Source organism: Onychomys torridus, chromosome 5 (assembly GCF_903995425.1).
Source record: "Onychomys torridus chromosome 5, mOncTor1.1, whole genome shotgun sequence".
Lineage (NCBI taxonomy): Eukaryota > Metazoa > Chordata > Mammalia > Rodentia > Cricetidae > Onychomys > Onychomys torridus.
The window spans coordinates 93,047,169-93,068,451 of record NC_050447.1 but is presented as its reverse complement, the minus strand read 5'-3'; the positions used below and the strand labels follow the sequence as shown (position 1 = coordinate 93,068,451).

The window sequence follows — 21,283 nt, the reverse complement described above, 5'->3', positions numbered from 1 at the left end:
TTTTAGAGCCTATTTTGCCTGATAATAGAATAATTATGTCTGCTTGGTTCCTAGATCCATGTTCTTAGAGTAGCCTTTTCTATCTTTTCACCCTGAGGTGTGTTTCTTAGAGACTGCAAAAAGACAAATCTTGTTTTCTAACCCACTCTGCTAGTCTGTGTCTTTTTATTAGGAAACTGAGACCATTAGTATTCATAGATAGTACTTTTCGTTTGCTTGATTTTGTATTGTTTGCTTAGACATTTTTGATTATTAAGCATTATTTCTTATTATTATCATTTTGACTATTTAGCATTATTTATTCTTCCTCTGTGCCATCCTGGGTGTGTTTATCCCTTTCTTCAGTCCAATGTATTCCTTCCTGGATCATTTATAGAGCTGGCTGAGTGGTCATTTATTCCTTTAGTCTATTTTTGTCATAGAAAGTTTTTATTTCTTCTATTTTAATTTAATTTTCTTTACTGGGTCTAGCAGTCTAATTGGTAATCATGATCTTCCAGAACTTAGACTTCATCTTTCTAAGCTCTTCTGACTTTAAAAGTTTTCATCAAATAATTAGCTGCTGTTTTGATGGGTCTGCCTTTCTATATGACGTGGGTCTTTTCTCTTTCACCTCTGCAGTACTTCTTTAGTCTTTGTTCCCAGTGTTTTGACTATTATAGATGGGGAGTTTCCGTTTTGCTTGATTTAGTGTTCTTTGAGCCTCTTCTGCCTGGATGAGTATCTCTTTAGATTTGGGAAATTCTCTGTATGATTTTATTATAGATATTAACTGTGCCTTTGGCCTGGAATTCATCTTATTTTATGCCCATAATTCATAAATTTGGTTTTCATAGTACCTCATTGTTTAATTTATTTTTTAATTTATCACTTTCTTTGATTGAATGATCCAGTTTCTATATTTCCTCTTAAAGCCCTAATATTCTGTCTTCTACATGATTCACTCTGTTGGTGAGGCATTCCACTGAGTTTTTTCCTGTACTTAGTTTTTTATTTCTTGCTTCAATTCAGTTTGAGTTTTCTTTAGTGTTTCTCTTTATTGAACTTAATTTTCATATCCATTATTTCATTAAGCCATTTGCTTATATTTTCTTGGACTTGAGTCATTTTTTTTTCCTGTCTTGTTTAAGTTTCCTCTTTAAATGCTTTAAACTAGCTGAACATGCTTGTAATTATTCTTTGGAATTCTGTGTCTTGAATTCCATCTAAGATAGAGGACATTACTTTGGAAGTGGTGATTGAGGTGGGGCATATTGTCTTGGATTATTGCATTATTTGTGTTTTTACAGTGGGACCTGAACATCTGGATTTGGGGTCTTGTCTCTTAATATGAGTTTTAGCCTACCAAACTGAAATCCCAAGGCTGTCTGGTGGCTTTGAGGTGTCTCAAGAGAGCCCAGCTAAGGTGAGAGGCTAGCTATGGGCCAGGGTCTTTTAAATCTGAAGTAGCTGTGGCAGACAGGGTTGATTACTGGATCCAGATCTGTTCCTGGGCCTACAGAGGTGCTGTGTCCTGTGGGTCCAGTGTAGGTCTGGACTTGGGACCAGAGAAGACACAGAGGGGCCTGGATTCAGATAGACAAGGTTTTTTTCTGTAAAGTGCCAGTAGAATTTTAGGCTTTTAGGCCACATACATTCTCTGTTGTAAATTCATGATTATGTTTGTTTACAATCCTTCAAAAACATAAAAACCACTTCTAATTTATTGACTATATAAAATTAGGTCAGAGGAGCTAAAGTTTGCTGGACTTTGGGGAAAAAATTTATCTGATGAGTAAAATAATGATATCCCATTATAGTTTGAGTTGTATTCTCTTAAACTTATTTAGAACCATTCTGTTTCATATTCCACAGTTTCCTACGTTGATCTTACTTAAATAGCTCTTACATGAGGAAACTATTACTATACTAGTGTGTTGAGGCAAAGTCTTGTTATGTATGTAGTCCAGGCTGGTCTTAAGCATGCCACCCTCCTGCCTTGCTGTTCTAAATGCTGGAACTATAGCATATTCTGCCATGACCAGCCAAAAATGTAGCTTTCATATATAAAAATGAATAAATAGATACTTTCCACAGTTTTATATTTTTACTTCCCTGTCCAAGATGATGAAAGTGATGCTCTGTTTTTGTCTGATTCATCTCAGCCTATATAGCATAGTAAACCCAGCTATTTTTTTTTTTTCAGGATGATTTACCAAATGCCCTAAAATCATTCACTGCATTGCTATCATCCTAACCTCTGCATGGAACTTTCCACCTTTGTTACACAGTATCACATTATGTATTTAGATCTGTTTTTGTATATTCTATTTATTGATCAATTAGCCAAGCTTGCTTTTGAATTCTCGCTCACTGTCTCTGTAATCATATTCCATTGAAGAAATGTAGAAACAACTGAGGACATCACAAAATCCATCTGCAGTCTTCATTTGTACCCTCATCCTTTCTTGGCCTTATCTCCCATTACATTAGAAGAGATGCTCCTGCCTCTTCCTCTGTCGTATTCTGGGCTGCATTAGAGAACTTAGATACTAGAGTTGGCCCTTTTCAGCATCATCAGATTTATCCCCTTGTCGATGATTACTATACAGACACATCTTTTACCAATACCAAAAGGCAACTAAATGACAAACTTGGTTTGCTGGTAACACCAGGACTCCATTACTCCATCTTCAAAGTAAAAATCCATTTCTGTGCTTTTCTCTCATCTTCTCACCACCTTGATATTAAGTGAGACTTCCCATAGTTACTAGAACTGCTCCACCTTGCCGGGTCTGTTTGTCTCTTGTCTCACTGCATCTCTCAGACTCAACAGGAGTCAAGTTAGCCAGCCTGTTAGTTATCTCAGGCCCCTTTCCTCACTTGCCTTCTCATCTCTAGCTCCATCTTGTCCCTGAAGAGAGCTTGTTCAGTTTTGTAACTTTAAATGTTATCTGAAAACTGATGTTTATATTTATGTCTCTGTTTCTACCCTTACCTTGAACTATGGATTGACCTCCAATTCCCTATTTAAAAACTTGAGTTGGATGACATACCCAAGTAGTGCTCAAAATTTCTTTCCTAGGCCTATTTCTTCCTAGGTTTGCTCTATCTTTGGTAGCATTACCACACATTCAGATGTTTGTGCCAGAAGCTTAGAAGTATGTCTTGTTTTCCTCCATCAAATCAAATCAGTTGTTCTTGCAAGTGCCTACCTAGATAGCAGGGTGGTTAGAAAGGCCAGGCTATGGAAGGATAGGAAGGATTTTAGAAGCCAGAGGTGTCGAGGACACCACAAGAACAGGGCCCACAGATTCAACTAACCAGGGCTCATAAGGGCTCACAGAGACTGAACCAACAATCAGGGAGCATGTGTGGATCTGACCTCTGTATATATGTTATGGTTGTGTAGCTTAGTGTTCTTGTGGGATTCCTAACAGTGGGAACAGGAGCTGTCTCTGACTCTTTTGCTGGTTTTTAGGACCCTTTTCCTCCTACTGGGTTGCCTTCGCGAGCCTTGATATGAGGGTACGTGCCTAGTCTTATTATAACTTGTTATGCCATGTTTGGTTGATAACCCTAGTAGGCCTGCTCTTTTCTGAAGGGAAATAGAGGAGGAATGGATTGAGGGGAGATGGGTGGGGAGGGACTGGGAGGAGAGGAGGGAGGGGAAACTGTAGTTAGGATGTAATACATAAGAGAAGAATAAATTAAAAAAATAAACAAAATAAAGGTCAGGCTAGCTTAGTTGGAGCATGCCACCTTTGCAACTCATGTAACTCATCTGTTACAGGAAATTAAATGGTACATACACCATAGAGTTGCCCATAAATGAACTAGACTGAGGTACTGTGTGTAGTGTACTCAAACAATGCCTGGTACTTAGTGAGTGCTCAGTAAATGTTACTGCCCCTGGTCTAGATGTATTTACTCCAGAGAATAGTTGAGAGGGCAGAGTCAGTATTGCTATGGTGTCTCTGCTGCCTGTGTGTACAGCTATGATCGACTCCTGTATTTTCAAGTCTTTTTGTGTGGGGAAGGGGCTTGGGTATGACACAGGGTCCCTTGTAGTCCAGGCTTACCTTTAGCTCCTGTGTAGCCAAGCATGACCTTGGACCATTGATTTCTCCCACCCTCACTTCCCAAGCACTATGCTAACAGACATGTGCCACCAAGTCCTTTCAACCATTTTCAGCTTTTATACTTGTACCATCAGCTCTCCACATATCAGCCAGGGTAATCTTTTTAAAAACTCAGATGAAATTATGGCACAATCCTGCTCAGAAAGTCTCCAGAGTCTGCTTGGTATAATAAAACCCAGGCACTTTTCCATGACTTTCCTTGCCTTTCTGATCCTGCCTCTGCCAGCCTCTCAATCCCACCTCATGCTGCTTTCATGGTACTCATGAGGCTTTATCTTCCCTGGCCTTGTTCTAGTCCTCAAAGCATGCCAGCTCCTTCGTGTTTTAGATTCACTGTGCTCTGTATCCGTGATGTCTGAAATGCTCTGCCCTCAGAACTGAGTTGCAGGTGCTTTCATGAACTTCAGTTCTCAGCTCTTAGATGTCACCTCTTCAGAGAAGTCAGTCTTGACTGTCTGTTAAACTAACCCATCTCCCTGCTCTTTATCCCACTATTCCCCACCCCGCCCCCACCTTTTTTATTACACTAGTGGAATTTTCTTATTTTATGCATGTCTAATGTTTTGGTGGGAAGGAGCTTTAGCTGTTTACCATGTAAAACAACATCTGCGGCTGATTTAGCTCAGTGGTAGAGCACTTGCCTAGCAAGCGCAAGGCCCTGGGTTCGATCCTCAGCTCAAAAAAAAAAAAAAATCTGGATCAATTTTTATGGTTTGGTTCTTAAACATTGAAAGCTCTGCTGCTAACTTGTGGTGCTGTTGGGCAATGGTACAATGTTTAGGAGGTGTGACCTAGTAGAAAGAAGATAGGTCATTTAGGGCATGCCCTTAAAGAGACCCTTGGGAGCCCCATTCCTCTCCTTTCTGTCTTTGCTTCCTGACCTCCATTGATATGAAAATCTTTGGTTTGCTGCACATTCTCTGCTGTGATTCCCTGCCACAAGCCCAAAGCATTCATCAAGCAATCTGGTGATCCAGTTTTGATCCTCCACATGTCCACCATGGCGTGTGCATGCCTACAGTCTCACATCAGTGTGCACAAGCATGTATACACATACATTATGTGACAATAATAAAGTTTAAAAACACAACCAAATAGACATAGTGTCCTGCATTCAAGTGGCTTCTGGCATACTATACCTGAGAAAACCCATATTGAACAACTACACACTCAGGCAGTTTCCAAATTGTGATGGGGTTTATAAAAGGAAAGTATCTGATGCTACTTGGAAACACAGAAAAAGAAAGCCTAATTTATATTGAATGTTTCGGTAAGGCTGAGACCCCCAAACTGAGAAGAGATAGCTGGATAGATAGGAAAGTTCATGGCAAAGGTAGAAGGCAGAGAAGAGCATTTACAAAACAAGGAAACCAGTGAAGTATTGGCTAGCTAAGCTGAGCTGAGCTGCAGGGCACAGGGAGGTGGGCAGAGAGGGATAGGTCTGAACTGCTACTAAGCAAAGCTGTTACCAACATGTGGAGGAGGCACTGAGGAGGGAGCTGCAACCCTTGATTGCCCAACAACACAAAGTTTTTGCTTGAGCTTCCCTACATGCTCAGTGTTTGCTGTGAGTTTGCAGCTTCTTTTCCTCCTCAGTCCTGGTATCCTGGCCAAAGGCAACTGTGTGCCATTAGCACCCATCACCGCTACAGCTTCTATAAGAATCCGGACTTGGCTGGAGAGATGGCTCAGAGGTTAAGAGCACTTGGCTGCTCTTCCAGAGGTCCTGAGTTCAGTTTCCCAGCAACCACATGGTGACTCACAACCATCTGTAATGAGATCTGATGCCCTCTTCTGGCCTGCAGGCATATATGCAGGCACAAACACTGTATACATAATAAATAAAATCTTTTTTTAAAAAAAAGGGAAAGATTTATTGAAAAAAAGAAGAGTCTGGACTCCACATTGAGAGCCTTATATAGTAAAACAAATGAATGTTCTAAGGAAAGGGGGGGGGGCATGCTACCTCAAAGCAATCAAGTTATATTGATGACTCTAAAACCACAGAAGTCCCCATAGTATGGTTGTTTAATTACACACTGCTGGGATCCTATCTGTAAGACTGTTACCGCTTCTTGGATAAAATTTCTTCATCCATGCCTTTCCAAGGAGGTCTTTAATGTAAATGGCAGTCTCTGTTTCTTACTGAAATTAGGAGGGACATTTCTTTAAGCGTTGCTCATATGAATTAACACAAAAACAAAATAACGCTTTAGTCTGTTCTCATACTCTGGTGAAGATATTCCAATGTAACTAATACCCCATTATTACCAGCGTATGGTTGCCCTGGGAAATGTTCACATTTGGTCACAGCTCATGCATTACAGAATCTATTTGTAGATAATGCCCTTGGATCACTGTTTTGTCTTGTTGCTGTTGCGTTCTCTGATGGAGGATTCTCCCTCCAAGGACCTTGTGTTTCTTTCCTCCACTGGAATTCTAAGGAGTATACTGAGTCCTACCTGTTTCATTTGTCTTAGATTCTTCTTAATCCTCTGAAGACTCTGGGAAACAGGATGGCTGCAAATAAACCCAAGGGTCAGAATTCTTTGGCCTTACACAAAGTCATCATGGTGGGCAGTGGTGGTGTGGGCAAGTCTGCCCTGACTCTGCAGTTCATGTATGATGAGGTAAGTGTGACTTCACTTGAATAGCAAAAGTGGGGTTTCCACAGAATCGACCTCTAGCTTAGGTTAGTGTTATTTAGTTGGATTCTTTCAATCCTTGAAAGCTCCTAATAATATCTTTCCACTTTTACATTTAGAGCCAACATCTGTTCTTACTTAATTTTACAATCAAAAACTCAAGAGCCAGTCTCTAGATCCCAGGCTTTCAAAACAAAGTAAAATTGAAAACTGCCTCTTTTTTTTTTTTTTTAATCTAACTTTAGTGTTTTTAAAATGCATTGATGGGGCTGGAGAGATGGCTCAGCCATTAAAGGCTAGGTTCACAACCAAAAGTATAAAATAAATTGATGGCAATTCCCTCCTTGAATTTCTAGTAGGTGTAGAATATCATTGAGTCCTGAAATTAACATATGAAAATATGAACAAAGTCCATGTTCACCATGGTACTGAACCCACCATAAATAGATAGAGGCCCAGGCCATGTCACAAAAATTTATAATTATTAGTCAGATCACAGATTTGTGTGTATGTACATCAGTCTGTTTTCTTTTCCCAATGGAATATTATCAAGTCTAATTATTATAAGTGATAATAAAGTTAGAAATTAGAAACATATATTTGGTCACTTATTCTCATCTCTTCCTCTCAGTAGACTCCCTGTTTATGGTTGCAGCAGACTTTCTTTCTTTCCTAGTCCTTGTAACAATCCTGGGTGGTCAGTAGTAGTGCCCCCGTTTTAGAAGGAAAAAGTAGAACCCGAGGTTCCCCACCTTGTCCAGGAAGAATCATCTCTGGTGAATACCAACTATTAAACTTGGTGGTCTGACAAAAAACAAAAACAAAAAACACAAAAACAAAAAAAACCTGCAATTTTTAACACCTCAAGTCTGTTTCTGTTGCTTGCCTATCTGCTGACCTTTCACCCTCAAATCTGTGATTGTCCTATTTGTTGGTGACTACAAACCCTGGGAGGAGTCTGAAGCAGTCCTGGTTTATTTGTTCATGTTCATTTTCTGTACTGTTCATTTCATGTAATCTTCTCTCAAACTAATCTTTGTATTTGTCCTCCCCCCCCTTTTTTTTGGGGGGGAGCGCGATTTGAGGCAGGGTCTCGCTGTCTAATCCATACCAGTTTAGGGCAGTTTGTCTGCCTCAGCCTCCCACAGGCTAAGATTACAGGTCTGAGCCACCATGCCCAGCACTAGTTCCTTTCCTGCCAGAAAGGAAACCAAAAATAAGAACATTCATGTTTTAACTTTTTAAAAATAGGTAAGAGACTTTATTCTAATAGCTATAATTTCAGTGCTTGTCAAAGTGACAACTGAAAACAAGTGTACAAAACAGTTGATTACTAATTATGTACTAAAAGCAGTAAAATGCTCCACAACACCAAATAAACCAGTTCTGAGGTTTTTCTAAGACAAATTGAACAGCTCCCGCTTCTTTAGTGTTTATCAAATCACAAAAGAAAAAAAAAATAATGGTCATCTTTGGATGCAGGTCAGGCCCTTGCAGGCTGAGGAAGGCAGCTGTTTCACACATAGAGATGGCATACTCAAGGATGTGGGGCTGCAGTGAACCTACCCTGCCAGCTCACTCCAGCTCCTAGTCTGCCACCAGCATGTCCAAGTGGGCCCAAGAACAAGGTGCGAATGTGGGTTGCCTTCTAGCCCAACCTCCCATTAGCCAAGGACAAGGCCAGGCCCTGTACCCTCATGGCTGCCAGCCTGCCCCAACGTGACCACAAGTACAATCAAGCTAGAGCATGCAGGTGACCCAAAGGCAGTCAGGTCACAGGGTCTCCACTGGTCATGCAGCTGATGGTGGTTTGTTCCCACAGGGTAGCAGCCTATCCTATTCAGACTGTTACTACAGAACTTCCCCAGGCATATCTGCACTTCTGTGTGTTGAAGAGTTCTCGGCTTACTTCTTTTTAATGCACTGAGTTTGGGTTAAAAACCAACCACCAAAATGAATCCTAACACTGGTCTACAGCCTGCAGGCTCCAGGAATCCAGTGCCCTGACATCCAAATCCCTCCTCACTACTATCAGAGAATTGGTTCTCTTTTCAGAATCAAAAAGCTAAGTAATACTGCATAGGAGTACCAGAACTTGGGTAGAGTCAGAAACTATTTACATTATATAAAACCTGGCTATAGGCTGTATGTGCATGGGACCAACCCATGGAGTCATGTTTGCCACATGAAAGGAAAGCTGAGGGCAGAGAAGTAAGATTGGGAAGGATCTGGTTCACTTCTGGTTGCAGACCTGATTAGACAGCCAGTCTAATCCTCTAGAGAGCCATCCCCGCTGGTGAGACAGGTGATCAGAATGTACCAGTTCTGTGGCATAGAGAGTGCAGCCCCAGCTTGTGTGGATTTTAGCTATACTCGTGGCAGTGGGGGTGGGTGGGGGCAGTTAGTGTCTGTCTGTTTGTTGGCAAACACCACAGTAGCATCATCGCATAGCTCAGCCTCAGCCAGCATCCTGATGACTCCTCAGGAACCTCATTTATATGCTATCCATTATGAAGATCAAGCCGTGGGTGTTCTGGAAGTGGTGGCCATGTGGCCAGTCTTGTCCTGGCTGCCCACACCCCACGTGGTGAAGCTGATGTCCTTGTGCTCAACAGTCACCCTGAGACCAGTGGTGGAGGTGATGACTGTTGTGTCACTGGGCTTCAGTTGTAGAGAACCTTGTCTTAGCATCCAGGCCTGTCCTGAGAATGTACATTGCTTTTCTTTGTTTTTCAAAACAAACCTTAAAGAGGTTTGCAAAGATATTTACCATGCTAATATAAAGATAGAAGTGATAACAGCCAGAGACCTCGCAAAGGCTGCTCAGAACCAGGCACTGGTTTTACTCCCAGAAGATACTTACTGGGGTTCTCAGTGTTTTAACTTGGACTGAATAGTTAATTAAGCACAGTGTTAGGGAAAAAAAAAAAAAAAAAACAACTAGAATAGAATGTTGGTACAATATTGGATAATTTTACAGTTACTAAAATGTGTTTTATAAGCAACCCAAAAAATTCTACCAGGGAACTCCTACAGCTGTTAAACATCTTTAACAAAGTGGCTGGATACAAGATTAACTCAAAAGAATAAGTAGCTCTCCTATATACAAATGATAAATGGGCTGAGAAAGAAGTCAGGGAAACAACACCCTTCACAATAGCCACAAATAATATAAAATATCTTGGGGTAACTAACCAAACAAGGGAAAGTCCTGTATGACAAGAAGTCTTTGAAGAAAGATATTGGAGAAGCTATCAGAAGATGGAAAGATCTCCCATGTTCAGTGGCAGCAGGGACTGTTTTTGACTCTTTTACTGGCTTTTGGGACCCTATTCCTCATATTGGGTCACCTTGCCCAGCCTTAATACATGGGGGAGGTGCTTAGTCTTATTGCAACTTGATATGCCGTGTTTTGTTGATATCCATAGGAGGCCTGCCCTTTTCTGAACAGAAGTGGAGGATGAAGGGATGGGAGGGGCAGGAGGGGGTAGGAGAGGGCCTTGGAAGAGAGAAGGGAAGGGAAACTGCAGTTGGGAAGTAAAATAAATTTAAGAACTTAAAAAACAATTATGTCGTAAATAATTATTGTGATTGTCTACCACAGTAGTTCTCAACCTGTGGGTCACAACTGCTTTGGGGGTTGAACAAACCTTTCACAGGGGTTACCTAAGACTGTCAGAAAACACAAATATTTACAGTTTATAACTAGCAAAATTACAGTTACGAAGTAGCAACAAAAATAATTCTTTGTTTGGGGTCACCACAACATGAGGAACTGTATGTATTAAAGGGTCGCAGCATTAGGAAGACTGAGAACCTCTGGTCTACCATGTACTGTTTACTTTTCTGGACTTAGGATGTATAGAGCTGAGGAAGTAATAGTTCATGGCCCCTGCTGCCAAAGGTAAGTTCTAGTAACTGATAGAAACATTAAGCAAATAATGAAAATATTTATAAAAAAACAATTTTAAAAGCCCACACTGTGTGTGTGTGTGTGTGTACACGCGCGCGCATAGCAGAGATCTGTGGGCATAATAATGGGAGTGGGGATGGCACTGTTTACTTGTCAGATCAGATGGTTTGGGGTCTCAAAAGGTTAAGGGTATCTAGAGAGTGGTATCCATACTGTATTGACTCGTCTCATTTTGCAGAAAGACATAGTGGTGCTTATCTAAACATTAGCTTGTTAATTATCTCCACAACAAAATCTTGTATATCTGGAGTCATCAAGAGTGGAATTCCAAATCTGATAAAAATATGTATGTAATGTTTTTTGTATATATAGTGCTTTTAGAAAGAAAATGGACTGATATCAAGCTGTAAATAGCCTAGAAGTAAAACTTGAACACAGTCTTTCTGCAGATAAAGAAGCTGACCAGTTATCTAAAATGAAAATTGATACAGTTTTTACCATTTGGGGAAAAAAGGTAAAGAGTAGTGATTTCTAAATAAGATTTTTTTTTTTAAGTAAAAATAATAATTAAAAGACAGATGTGTGTTTCATGTTTTCTAGTTTGTAGAGGACTATGAACCTACTAAAGCAGACAGCTACCGGAAGAAGGTAGTGCTGGACGGGGAGGAGGTGCAGATCGACATCTTAGATACAGCTGGGCAGGAGGACTATGCTGCAATTAGAGACAACTACTTCCGGAGTGGGGAGGGCTTCCTCTGTGTCTTCTCTATCACAGAGATGGAATCCTTTGCAGCCACAGCTGACTTCAGGTATGGCTGAGCCTAATCTCATGTTGTACACACGACTGTTCTTTCCAAAAACAGGTGGATAACTAGAGTTTTTTGCTTATTAATCTTTTAGTGTCTTGGATAGTGTGTCTTTCCACTTTGATATTAGTGTGTGACTCTTGCCACTGTCAATATACACATACATATTCAGATCTTACAGCTTCCCTAGCATTAGCACATTGTGCTTTCAAGTACCCAGAGACCCCTTACACTTTCCTAAACTATCTCTCTTTAAGAGTACAGCATTACTGCTGTTGTGATAGTGCAGGAATCACAATGGTGTTCTCCATATTTTTGTAGTAGTTATTAATTTCTAAGCATTGTGTTATAGTCAAAGACACATTGCCATTCCCCTTACAATATCGCTGCCTAGAATTTTTAAAATACAAATAATCTTATAGATTTACATGTTCTCATTTATAAAATAAGAATAATAATCACTGTCGATTAGCATACTTGACTATGTTCTACAGTGTATTTTCTTTACTTTGTACCTAATCAGAGTGTGGCATACATTTGGCTCAGAGGAAATGGCATTACTCTGTCTGAGGGACATCGGCATGAACAGTCTCTGGAGTAATCTTGGAAATACTGAGTGCATCATCAAAGATGCTCTTTCCTTCTATATTTTTGTTTCTGTGATAGGGATTTCATTGTTCAAGGCACAAAAGAAGCATGTAACATGTCCTCTAATCAAGATTTGCACAGCCTAGTTGTATATATAAGGTGTGAAGTAAAACCCAATGGAGGGTAAAGTGGGAAACGGGCAGTGATCATTTTAGAAGATCCAGAAAGGGGAGGGATTGGGAAAAGTTCACAAAAAAGATGAGCCTGTGAGAAATGATGAGCCTTAAAGGAATCTAAGAGAGCAGTCTTCCCTCACAAAGGTATGCAATTGAGAAAATGCACAAGATGACTTGATTTATAAGATTAGATTTGTTGTTTCTATAAAGAATTTCATATGTGATATTGCATAAAGGACTACAAATTCTGGAATATTATAAACTGAGAGACATGGAAAGTTATATAAGTGTTAATGTATGCCCATCCATTCCCCCAGAAAATACAAAAGGGTTTATTATGTAGCAGGCCCTGTGTAGGTACTGGAATACTTTTTTTCACCATAGTTATTATTGGCCACTCTAGGAAATCAGGATGATTCATTGCTCTTCTGTGTACCTCTAATGTGTTCCCTTCCCATAAAGAAAAGTGGGCCTAGGGACTCAGCAACAGCAGGAAAGTCTGACTAGTCACGGAAAGTACTCCACATGATCTAACCTGCAAGTGTAGCCCAGGTGCTATTTCCTAAATATCTGCAGCCTCCACCCTTCCTGCTCATCTGTCACCAAGGCAGGCCATTGCTTCCTGTCTCCTCAAATGATGTGCTTGTACAGTACTAGTGTCACACTTACCATGCCACATTGCTTTTAGTATGCATGGGTGGTTTGCCTGAATGCATGTCTATGCACCATGGAGGCTAGAAGAGGTCATTGGCTCCCCTAGAACTGAAGGTCCAGTTGTTAGCTGCCAAGTGGGTAGGAATAGAACCCTGGTCCTCTGGAAGAATATTCCAACCCTCTGAGCCATATCTCCAGCTTCACATTACCACACTCTTATACTGAACTTGATTTCTATATTTCTCCTAACCAGGTAAAAAGTCTTGAGAGCAGAACTCATTTCTTTCCCACCTGCAGCAGTTACGATCATATTACAGTATGCCACATGGTAATACATGCTGGACTTGAGAACTGTGAACTCTGAACTTTTGGGAGCTCCCTTTCCTTATGCCAGAAATGAAGTTGGGCCATATTTTAAAGGGACTTTCATATTTTAAAATTTGTATAGCAATGTCTGTATTAATAGTAACTATAGCATTAAGCAAAATATGTGTGAAGGTATCTTTCTGTGACAGGAAAGTAGTTAATAATAATAATAATAATAATAATAATAATAATAATAATAATAATAAAAACTGTTAATGCTTAAGAAAAATCATCTTCCTGGGCCAACCATCCCTAACTCCAGTTCTAAGGAATCCAATGCCCTCTTCTGATCTCCACAGGTACCAGTCATGCATATAGTACACAACCATACATGCAAACAAAACATCCATACATAAAATAAATAAATCTAAAAATAAATTATAAAAAGAAGAGTCATCATCTTGCCTCTGGCCCAGTGGGTTCAGGTTTTCCATGTTTCTGATACAGAATGGGTCTTCCTGTTGCACCTGGCTAAGTAGCATTTATCAGCACAAGAGAACTAGGAGCAGAAGTCAGTCACTTGCTGGGTAGTTAGGAGACTGAGTGGTAGTCATTGTCCTTAGCGTCTTAGCTCGGTCTTCCAGCTGGGAAGAAACTGACCAAGAAGGTAACTAACCAGGAACTGAGCCTGGCACTGGACATGGCAGGGCTACAAAGGAAGTTTGAGGCCAGCCTGAAACCATGAGAATCTGTTCCTCAATAGACAAAAACATGATAGAAATGTTGTTGTTGCCAGCCCCAGAAACAAACTACAATGGGCCAAAATTCTCTCTACAAACCTATCATTTAAATAGCAAAAATGGCGAGTTATTGATATACTTTCTCAAGATATTGTGAGTGGTAGCAAATATAACACATGGGATTGTACAAACTAATCAGGTCTATTTTGCTGACCTACTACTCAAATAGTAACATTCTCATTTTCTCTCAACTGAGAATGTTTGCATTCCTATAATTTCTGCATCTTTTTGTAGTTAGAGTTTTCCTGCCTGGCCCACAGTCAGGACAAATCTCTCTCACCTGCCAGGCCCATAGACGCTCAGACCCAACCAAGTAAACACACAGAAACTTATATTGTTTACAAACTGTATGGCCGTGGCAGGCTTCTTGTTATCTACTTCTTCTATCTTAAATTAACCCATTTCTATTAATCTATAAGTTGCCACGTGGCTCGTGGCTTACCATTACCTTACATCTTTCTTGTCATGGCGGTGGCTGGCAGCATCTCTCTGCCCCAGCCTTCACTTCCCACCTTCTCCTCTTCCTTGTCCCACCTACCCTATCCTTCCTGCCTGGCTACTGGCCAATCAGCACTTTATTTATTTTAACCAATCAGATCAACACATTTGACATACAGAACATCCCACAGCATCTTTTAATAATTTCAAAGGCATGGCATGTCTAAGATAGCAAGATAATCTAAGTCTAAGATATTTCTGTTTCTTAATTTAAATTTGTAGTTACACTTATTTATTTTGTGCATGCATGTACACCTGTTTACATGTGCCATAGGACAAATGTGGAAGTCAGAGAACAGTGGGAATCTACTCTCTTCTTTCTAGCATGTGTATCCCAGAGAATGAACTCAGTTGTCAGGCTTGGCGACAGCCTTTCCAAGCTGAGTCATCCAGGTGGCCCATCTTTCTTATTTTTTTAACTGAAAAGGCCAGACAGGGTTGTGAATACCTGTAACTTGAGTTCCCTGTGATGCTGAGGCAGAAGAATCACAAGTTCAAGGCCAGACCATACTGGCAAGTTAGTGAGACCCTTTTCAGAATGAAGGGGATTGAGGGCATAGCTCAGTAGTACAGCTTTTGCCTAGCATACACAAAGCCTAGGATTCAGTCCCATGATCTGTAAAATAAATACACAAACTAGCTAAGGGTCTTCCTCCAGTAGACAGTAAGAGCACCTGCAACTTACTACATAATTGCTATATACCATATATAGACACTTCACTTCTAATCCTCACAGCAGTGGTGTGGTAATACGTTGTCAGTCCATGTTACAGATGAGGGAGGTGAGGCAAATTACTGCTCAGAATCATATGAATAAGAACAGAGTCATGGTACTTTACAATTAGTGATACCTTTGTAATACGTAACACCTTTATATATAAGCACTACCTTCAGAAATTTCCGTCCAGTGTGGGGCTTTCAAAGCACTTGGGGGAACCTTTGGAATATAATAAGAATAGCGCTATCTATCTTTGAGAACTTCTTCTATAATTGAATTATGAGAAAAACATCACAAAAAAACCAACTGACAGACATGCTGTAATGTTCCTCCCTCAAATCTTCCAAGGAAATCGTCAAAACAAGGATAGTCTTAGAAGTCACACAGGCTATTGTAGTGTCAGGAAACTAAGTGTTGCATAGTGCCCCGAATGAGTGCCTGGAGCAGAAAAAAGATGCTGTGCACAAATTGGGAGCATCTGGCTGAGAATGGGACTCTGTGGTAGAACACTTGTCTAGCATCTATGGGGCCCTGAGTTCCATCCAACGCTGGGGGAAAAACACTTAAACAAAAATACAGCTAAGGATAGCCAAATAAAGTTTGGATCTGGATAGTAAGTGATACGTGATGTTGCTGATGCATGAAATGTGCTCACACTTACACGGCAACCAAGGAAAGTAGAGTCACCCGCACTGGAGCATGTCCTCACAGCTTTTCTGCTACTGTTATGCTTGTGCTCCTGACTTTGCTACATTTCTCTGTTGTTATGTAAGGAAATATGTAACTGCATTGATCAATGGGAAATAACAAATCAACTTGTTACTGTATAGAAGCATGGTCGTAAATAAATTCTGATTGCAGGTGGCTAGTTGTTGTATTGTAGGGTTTGTTTATTTGTAGGTTTATTTTATGTGTATGAGTGTGTTTTGCCTTCATGTAGGTATGTGGACCATATGTGTGCCTGGTACCCACAGAGATCAGAACAGGGCAACAGATCCCTTGGAGCTGGAGTTAGGAATGGTTGGGACCCACCATGTGGGTGCTGGGAACTGAACCTGGATCTTCTGCAAGAGCAACAAATGCTCTTGACTGCTGAGCCATTGCTCCAGCCCCAATTTTGTGATTTTTAATGTATAAGCATTGTGTTAATATTTCTTTCTTGCTTTTACTTATCTAGGGAGCAGATTTTAAGGGTAAAAGAAGATGAGAATGTTCCGTTTCTCCTGGTTGGTAACAAATCAGATTTGGAAGATAAAAGGCAGGTTTCTGTAGAAGAGGCAAAAAACAGAGCTGACCAGTGGAATGTTAACTACGTGGAGACATCTGCTAAAACACGCGCCAATGTTGACAAGGTAAACATGGCTCTCACTGTTACTTTGAGGTGTGTAAGTTGTTGATTGGCCCATTATACTACTTTATCTAGATTCGGAGATCTAACTAAGATTTAATAGAGTGATTTTTTTTTTTTTTTTTTTTTTTTAGTTTGCTTTTATTTATTGAGGAGAGAGATGCCATAGCACACCTGTGGATGTCAGAGGCTAGCTCACAGGAATCTGTTCTCTCCTTCCACCAGAGATTAAACTCAGGTCCTCAGGCTTGGTGGCAAATGCCTACATCCACTAAGCCATTTCACCAGCCCAGAAAGAGACTGATTTTTATCATCCCTAAATGTTTAAGTAAGACATGTTAGAAATTTTATACTTCACCTTGTCTTTGACTTTCTCAGATACAAGACATTATGGCTAAATGTGCTTTTTAAAAATCAACAGCATCCCCCCCATCCCACTTACTGCTTTATTTTTAATGGGGTTGCATAGTGTAAAAGAAATTCTCTAGACTCTAACATGCCAGCACTGTATGTGCTTCCCCTGACTGATGCCTTCCTGGTGCTCCATGCAGAAGATGCCTTCTGGATGGAGGAGCCTCTTAAACCTACTATGCAGGCTGGTTGTTCATTATTCCTAACAAACACACATCCTTAAGTATTGCTTAATACTTGGGGGCTAACCTCCAGCAGCCTAGGATATGGAAAAAAAAAAAAAAAAATCCACGAAGGCGGCAAGGCCTAGACTTTTCTGAGGGAAAATAAAGAAGCACACATGCTTTGTGATAGTAACTTTCTCTTTTACTTCATCTTCAAAAATCATCTCTCTGTTTCCAGAGCTACATTCTTTACATTCAGCTACCTGTTTCTCTTTACATATATACATCTCTCTGCACAGCCACACATTTCTGTACACAGTTACAGCTCTTTTCTATACAGTTTCACGTCTCTCCTATATACTCATGTCTTCTCTCTGCTCTGGTACATTGATTGCTTCACATATTACTGTATCATTTACTCACTCTTTACTCACTCACTCAATCACTCACTTAATCACCTCTTCCCTCCACCCTAGATGCACACCTCTGTCCTATACAGCTACGTCTTCTATATCTTTCTACCCACTCAGCTGCATCCCTCCACACTTCTCTCACACTTTTACATCTCTCACACTTCTTCTACAGCAAAAGTTCTCGACAAATGTGAATCACATTTTCAGGGTCACAAAGCATTTCTTGAGTAAACAATAAGAGACAGAGCCATGAGAAATCACACAGTTTCTCTCAGGCTAGGGAGGTCATGCTGACCAGGCATGGTGAGTAGAGCAGACATTGAAATTCAAGACTTAAGCAATAAACAATTAGTTTGATGAACCTTCAGTGGTCAGGAGTATGTGCAGAGTCAACTGCTGAGAAAATTTTGTGTACTAAAGTTGTTTTGTGCCTGACTTTGATTCAACAAACACTTGAGAAGTTGTCCTTGTGTATTCTCTGCAGGAGTCTGTTTTGAATTTGTTCTAAAGTCTAAAAGTGTGTAAAAGGCAGTCTTTGTAGCTCAGAATTTTCCTGTCAGTTGTAGTAATGAAAAATATCCTAGTATTATTTCTATTCATCAGAATTATACAGCTTAAGCAGAAACCATCTTCCTGACCATCCACAGCTATATGTGTGCCCAATAGATGGAATATTTTCACAAGATAAACATACAAGCAGTAGGAAAACACCTATAGCTGTTTTTTAGGGAAGAAATATAGTAGTACATGAGAAAAATTACAGACAGAAGCATCCAGTCATTTATAGTCAGTGACCCCATGGTCTTTGCCAAGTGCTGTTCCCCATCAGAGAGTTATTCATCTGTTAGGTCAACCTGTTAAATACTAGTTGTCACCTGCTGTATACTCCTACAACTTCCAGCACTTAAGGCTCACCACTAGAGATTTTTCTGGAACATTGGTTCTGGAACAAGGCTTGAGCATTTGCATTTCTAGAAAGCTTCCAGATGGGCCACACTTGAGTCATGTTTCTGTAGATGGCCTCAAGTTTTTGTAGATTGGTTTGTTTATACTTAGAAGTCCATAATCCTGATTTAGAAAGCATAAGTTTGGCCAGGCGTGGTAGCATGACTTTTAATCCCAGCACTGGGGAGGAAAAGGCAGACAGAGCTCTGTGAGGTCAAGGCCAGCCTAGTCTACATAGTCACGTGAGAACGTGTCTCAAGAAGAAACACACATACACACTAAGAAAAGAATAAGAAAATTGAGGCAGAAAGCATGAGTTTTAAAAAAAATCATAAGTTCTTTTTGTTCATCTGTGTTAGGGTTTCTATTGCTGTGAAAAGAAACCATGACCTTGGCAACTCTTAAAAAGTAAAATATTTACTTGGAGTGGCTTACTGTTTCAGAGGTTTATTCCATTATTATCATGGCAGGTCATGGCAGCATGCAGGCAGACATGATACTGGAGAAGGAGCTAAGAGTTGATCAACAGGCAACAGGAAGTGAATTGTCTCATGGGGTATAGCTTGAGCATAGGAGACCTCAAATCCCACCCCCACAGTGACATAACTTCCTCCAAATCCTCACATACCCATTGCAACAAAGCTACAACTTCTAATAGTGCCACTCCCTATGAGCTTATAGGGGCCAATTACATTCAAACTACCATAATCTGTAATAGATATAATGGCATCATTATAATTAAATTTTTGTAGAAATGTGGTCAGACTTTTAGTACTTGAATACAGTGAACCCTAAAATATTTCTGTTCCATATGATATACTGGTTTTCTGTAAGATTATGTTAAATATTTTTAAAGTACTTACGTATTTTAAGATTCAGTGTCCTGGGGAATGGGGGTGGAAGGAAAAATTGAACACTGTTATAACATATGAGTATCTTTCTTCCTAATTGTCTTAAGTAGCTTGAGAACACAATAAAAGTGACTGGGACTAAGGAGAAGAAAGGCAAATACTAGCAGTCCACAGAGATGAGCTATGCTGTCACAGCCATGTGGTAATCGTCTGCTGACCTCAGAGGCTGTGGAGGTGAGATCAGAGTTCCCACAGGATAGTGAGAAGACAGCCATCCATCTAGCAAGACTGCAGTCCAAATGCATTACAGGAGGACAAGGTAGATGGCTTTCAACTTGAGAAGGAGCTGAGTCTTACCTGTAAAAACAGAAGTACTATTTTAAAACATCATGTCATATTTTTTAGTCCATCTCATTAGGAAAATTAAGATATATTCTTGACAAGAATGTAGAAAAGGCCTCAGGCTTATGGACGGGCAGTGTGGTGGTTATCTATCACTTCCAATTCTAAAAGTGTGTTGATCTTAGCAGGAACAAGAGGAAGTGGCTCAAAGTGTCACTCCTACCCAAGAAGCTCTTAGTAATTTATGGTGACTGGGAGAAAGAAAATCAGTTTTCTCCAATGGACTGCCACTGGGTTTATCACCCTACACTGCAGGGCAGCTCAGGAGTAGTTAGTTGGCCAACACAAAAGAGACTCTGTTTTTTGTATGTTTTTTACTTTCTTTGTTTGTTTTTTTGTTTTTGTTGTTTTTCTTTTTTGTTTTGGTTTTTTTTTTTTGTCTTGGGGAGGTGGGGTATGTTTGTTTTCGTTGTTGTTTGAGAGAGAAAAAAGAAAAAAGAAAGTTGGGTGGGTAGGGAGGTGGAGAAAACTGGAAGGAGTTGGGGGTGAGAAAGAATATGATCAAAATATATTGTATGAAAAAAATTTAAAGCCAATGCAAAATTATTGAAGTAACCAATTAAAATGTATTTAGTGAAAAAATCATGTATATGTGTGTGTGTGTGTTTACAGTGGTAGTCATTGAAACAATATTTATAGATGCAAAAGACTAGAGCTACATGTGTCCAATAATAGACTAGTTTTAAGTCATGATGAATCTTTATAATGAACCATTAAAAGGAGAAAGTGCTTTTAAACACTGAGCCATCTCTCCCCCAGCACTCACAAATCTTTGTACTCAGACAGTACTGCACTGAACTTTCTGTGGGTGCTCAGAAAAAGGCAAGGATTCTTTTTAAACTATGATGACAAAGTGCCCACCATAACAGTGTCCTTGTGTCCCATCATCTTTCTAAGAAGCCATTTTCATAGAGCCATGCCAGTTCAGCTTAAACGGCCATCACAACTTGCATGAAAATGGTGAGCCCTGATTACCAGTGAGACTGCTCAAGCCTTGATTGATTCATTGGCCTACTGTCAATCTTCTGCCAAGTCTGAAATCTCTCTTTTCTGCCTGTCTATCAATAGATTTCACGCCTTTTGATTGTGTCTACTTTATAGTAATAACATTGATCCTTTGTCCACTTTCCTCTGTTGTCGTTATTGTCTCCTAATCAGTGCATGTCTTCACTTGGCATATTTTAACTTTAACCATGAAAAGCATGGAAGGCTATGCTGTCAGAATTTGGTTGTTTCATTTTGTGATTTCTGGGTTGTGTGGCTTAGAGCCTTCAACCATTCTAAGCTTTACATATACAGTTACTTTTTTTTTTGTATTGGTTTTTATAATAGCTCCTTAGTCTTCTTGAAAATTTAATGTAGTCTGTGGTGTGAACTCGGGGCCAAAAAATATTTAAAGTGGAAATACTGATGAGGATAGTTTTTATTTTTCAACCATAGATATTTTAAGTCAATCATAAGCCTTTGGATTTGTTTTGTCTGCCTTTATTTTGATTTATGTGAAGAGGATTTCCTGTGGTCATT

At 39.9% G+C, this 21,283-nt stretch overlaps 1 protein-coding gene across 1 annotated transcript in view; it reads left to right on the top strand.

Annotated features, from left to right (window-relative positions):
• The window catches only part of Rala (RAS like proto-oncogene A), a 61,482-nt gene that overhangs the window by 35,700 nt on the left and 4,499 nt on the right, over window positions 1-21,283 (top strand). Inside the window, exons 2-4 of the mRNA XM_036189106.1 lie at window positions 6,602-6,751; window positions 11,280-11,488; window positions 16,403-16,577. Coding sequence (XP_036044999.1) covers window positions 6,638-6,751; window positions 11,280-11,488; window positions 16,403-16,577 — 498 coding nt within the window. The 5' untranslated portion in view covers window positions 6,602-6,637. The remainder of the gene's footprint in view (window positions 1-6,601; window positions 6,752-11,279; window positions 11,489-16,402; window positions 16,578-21,283) is intronic.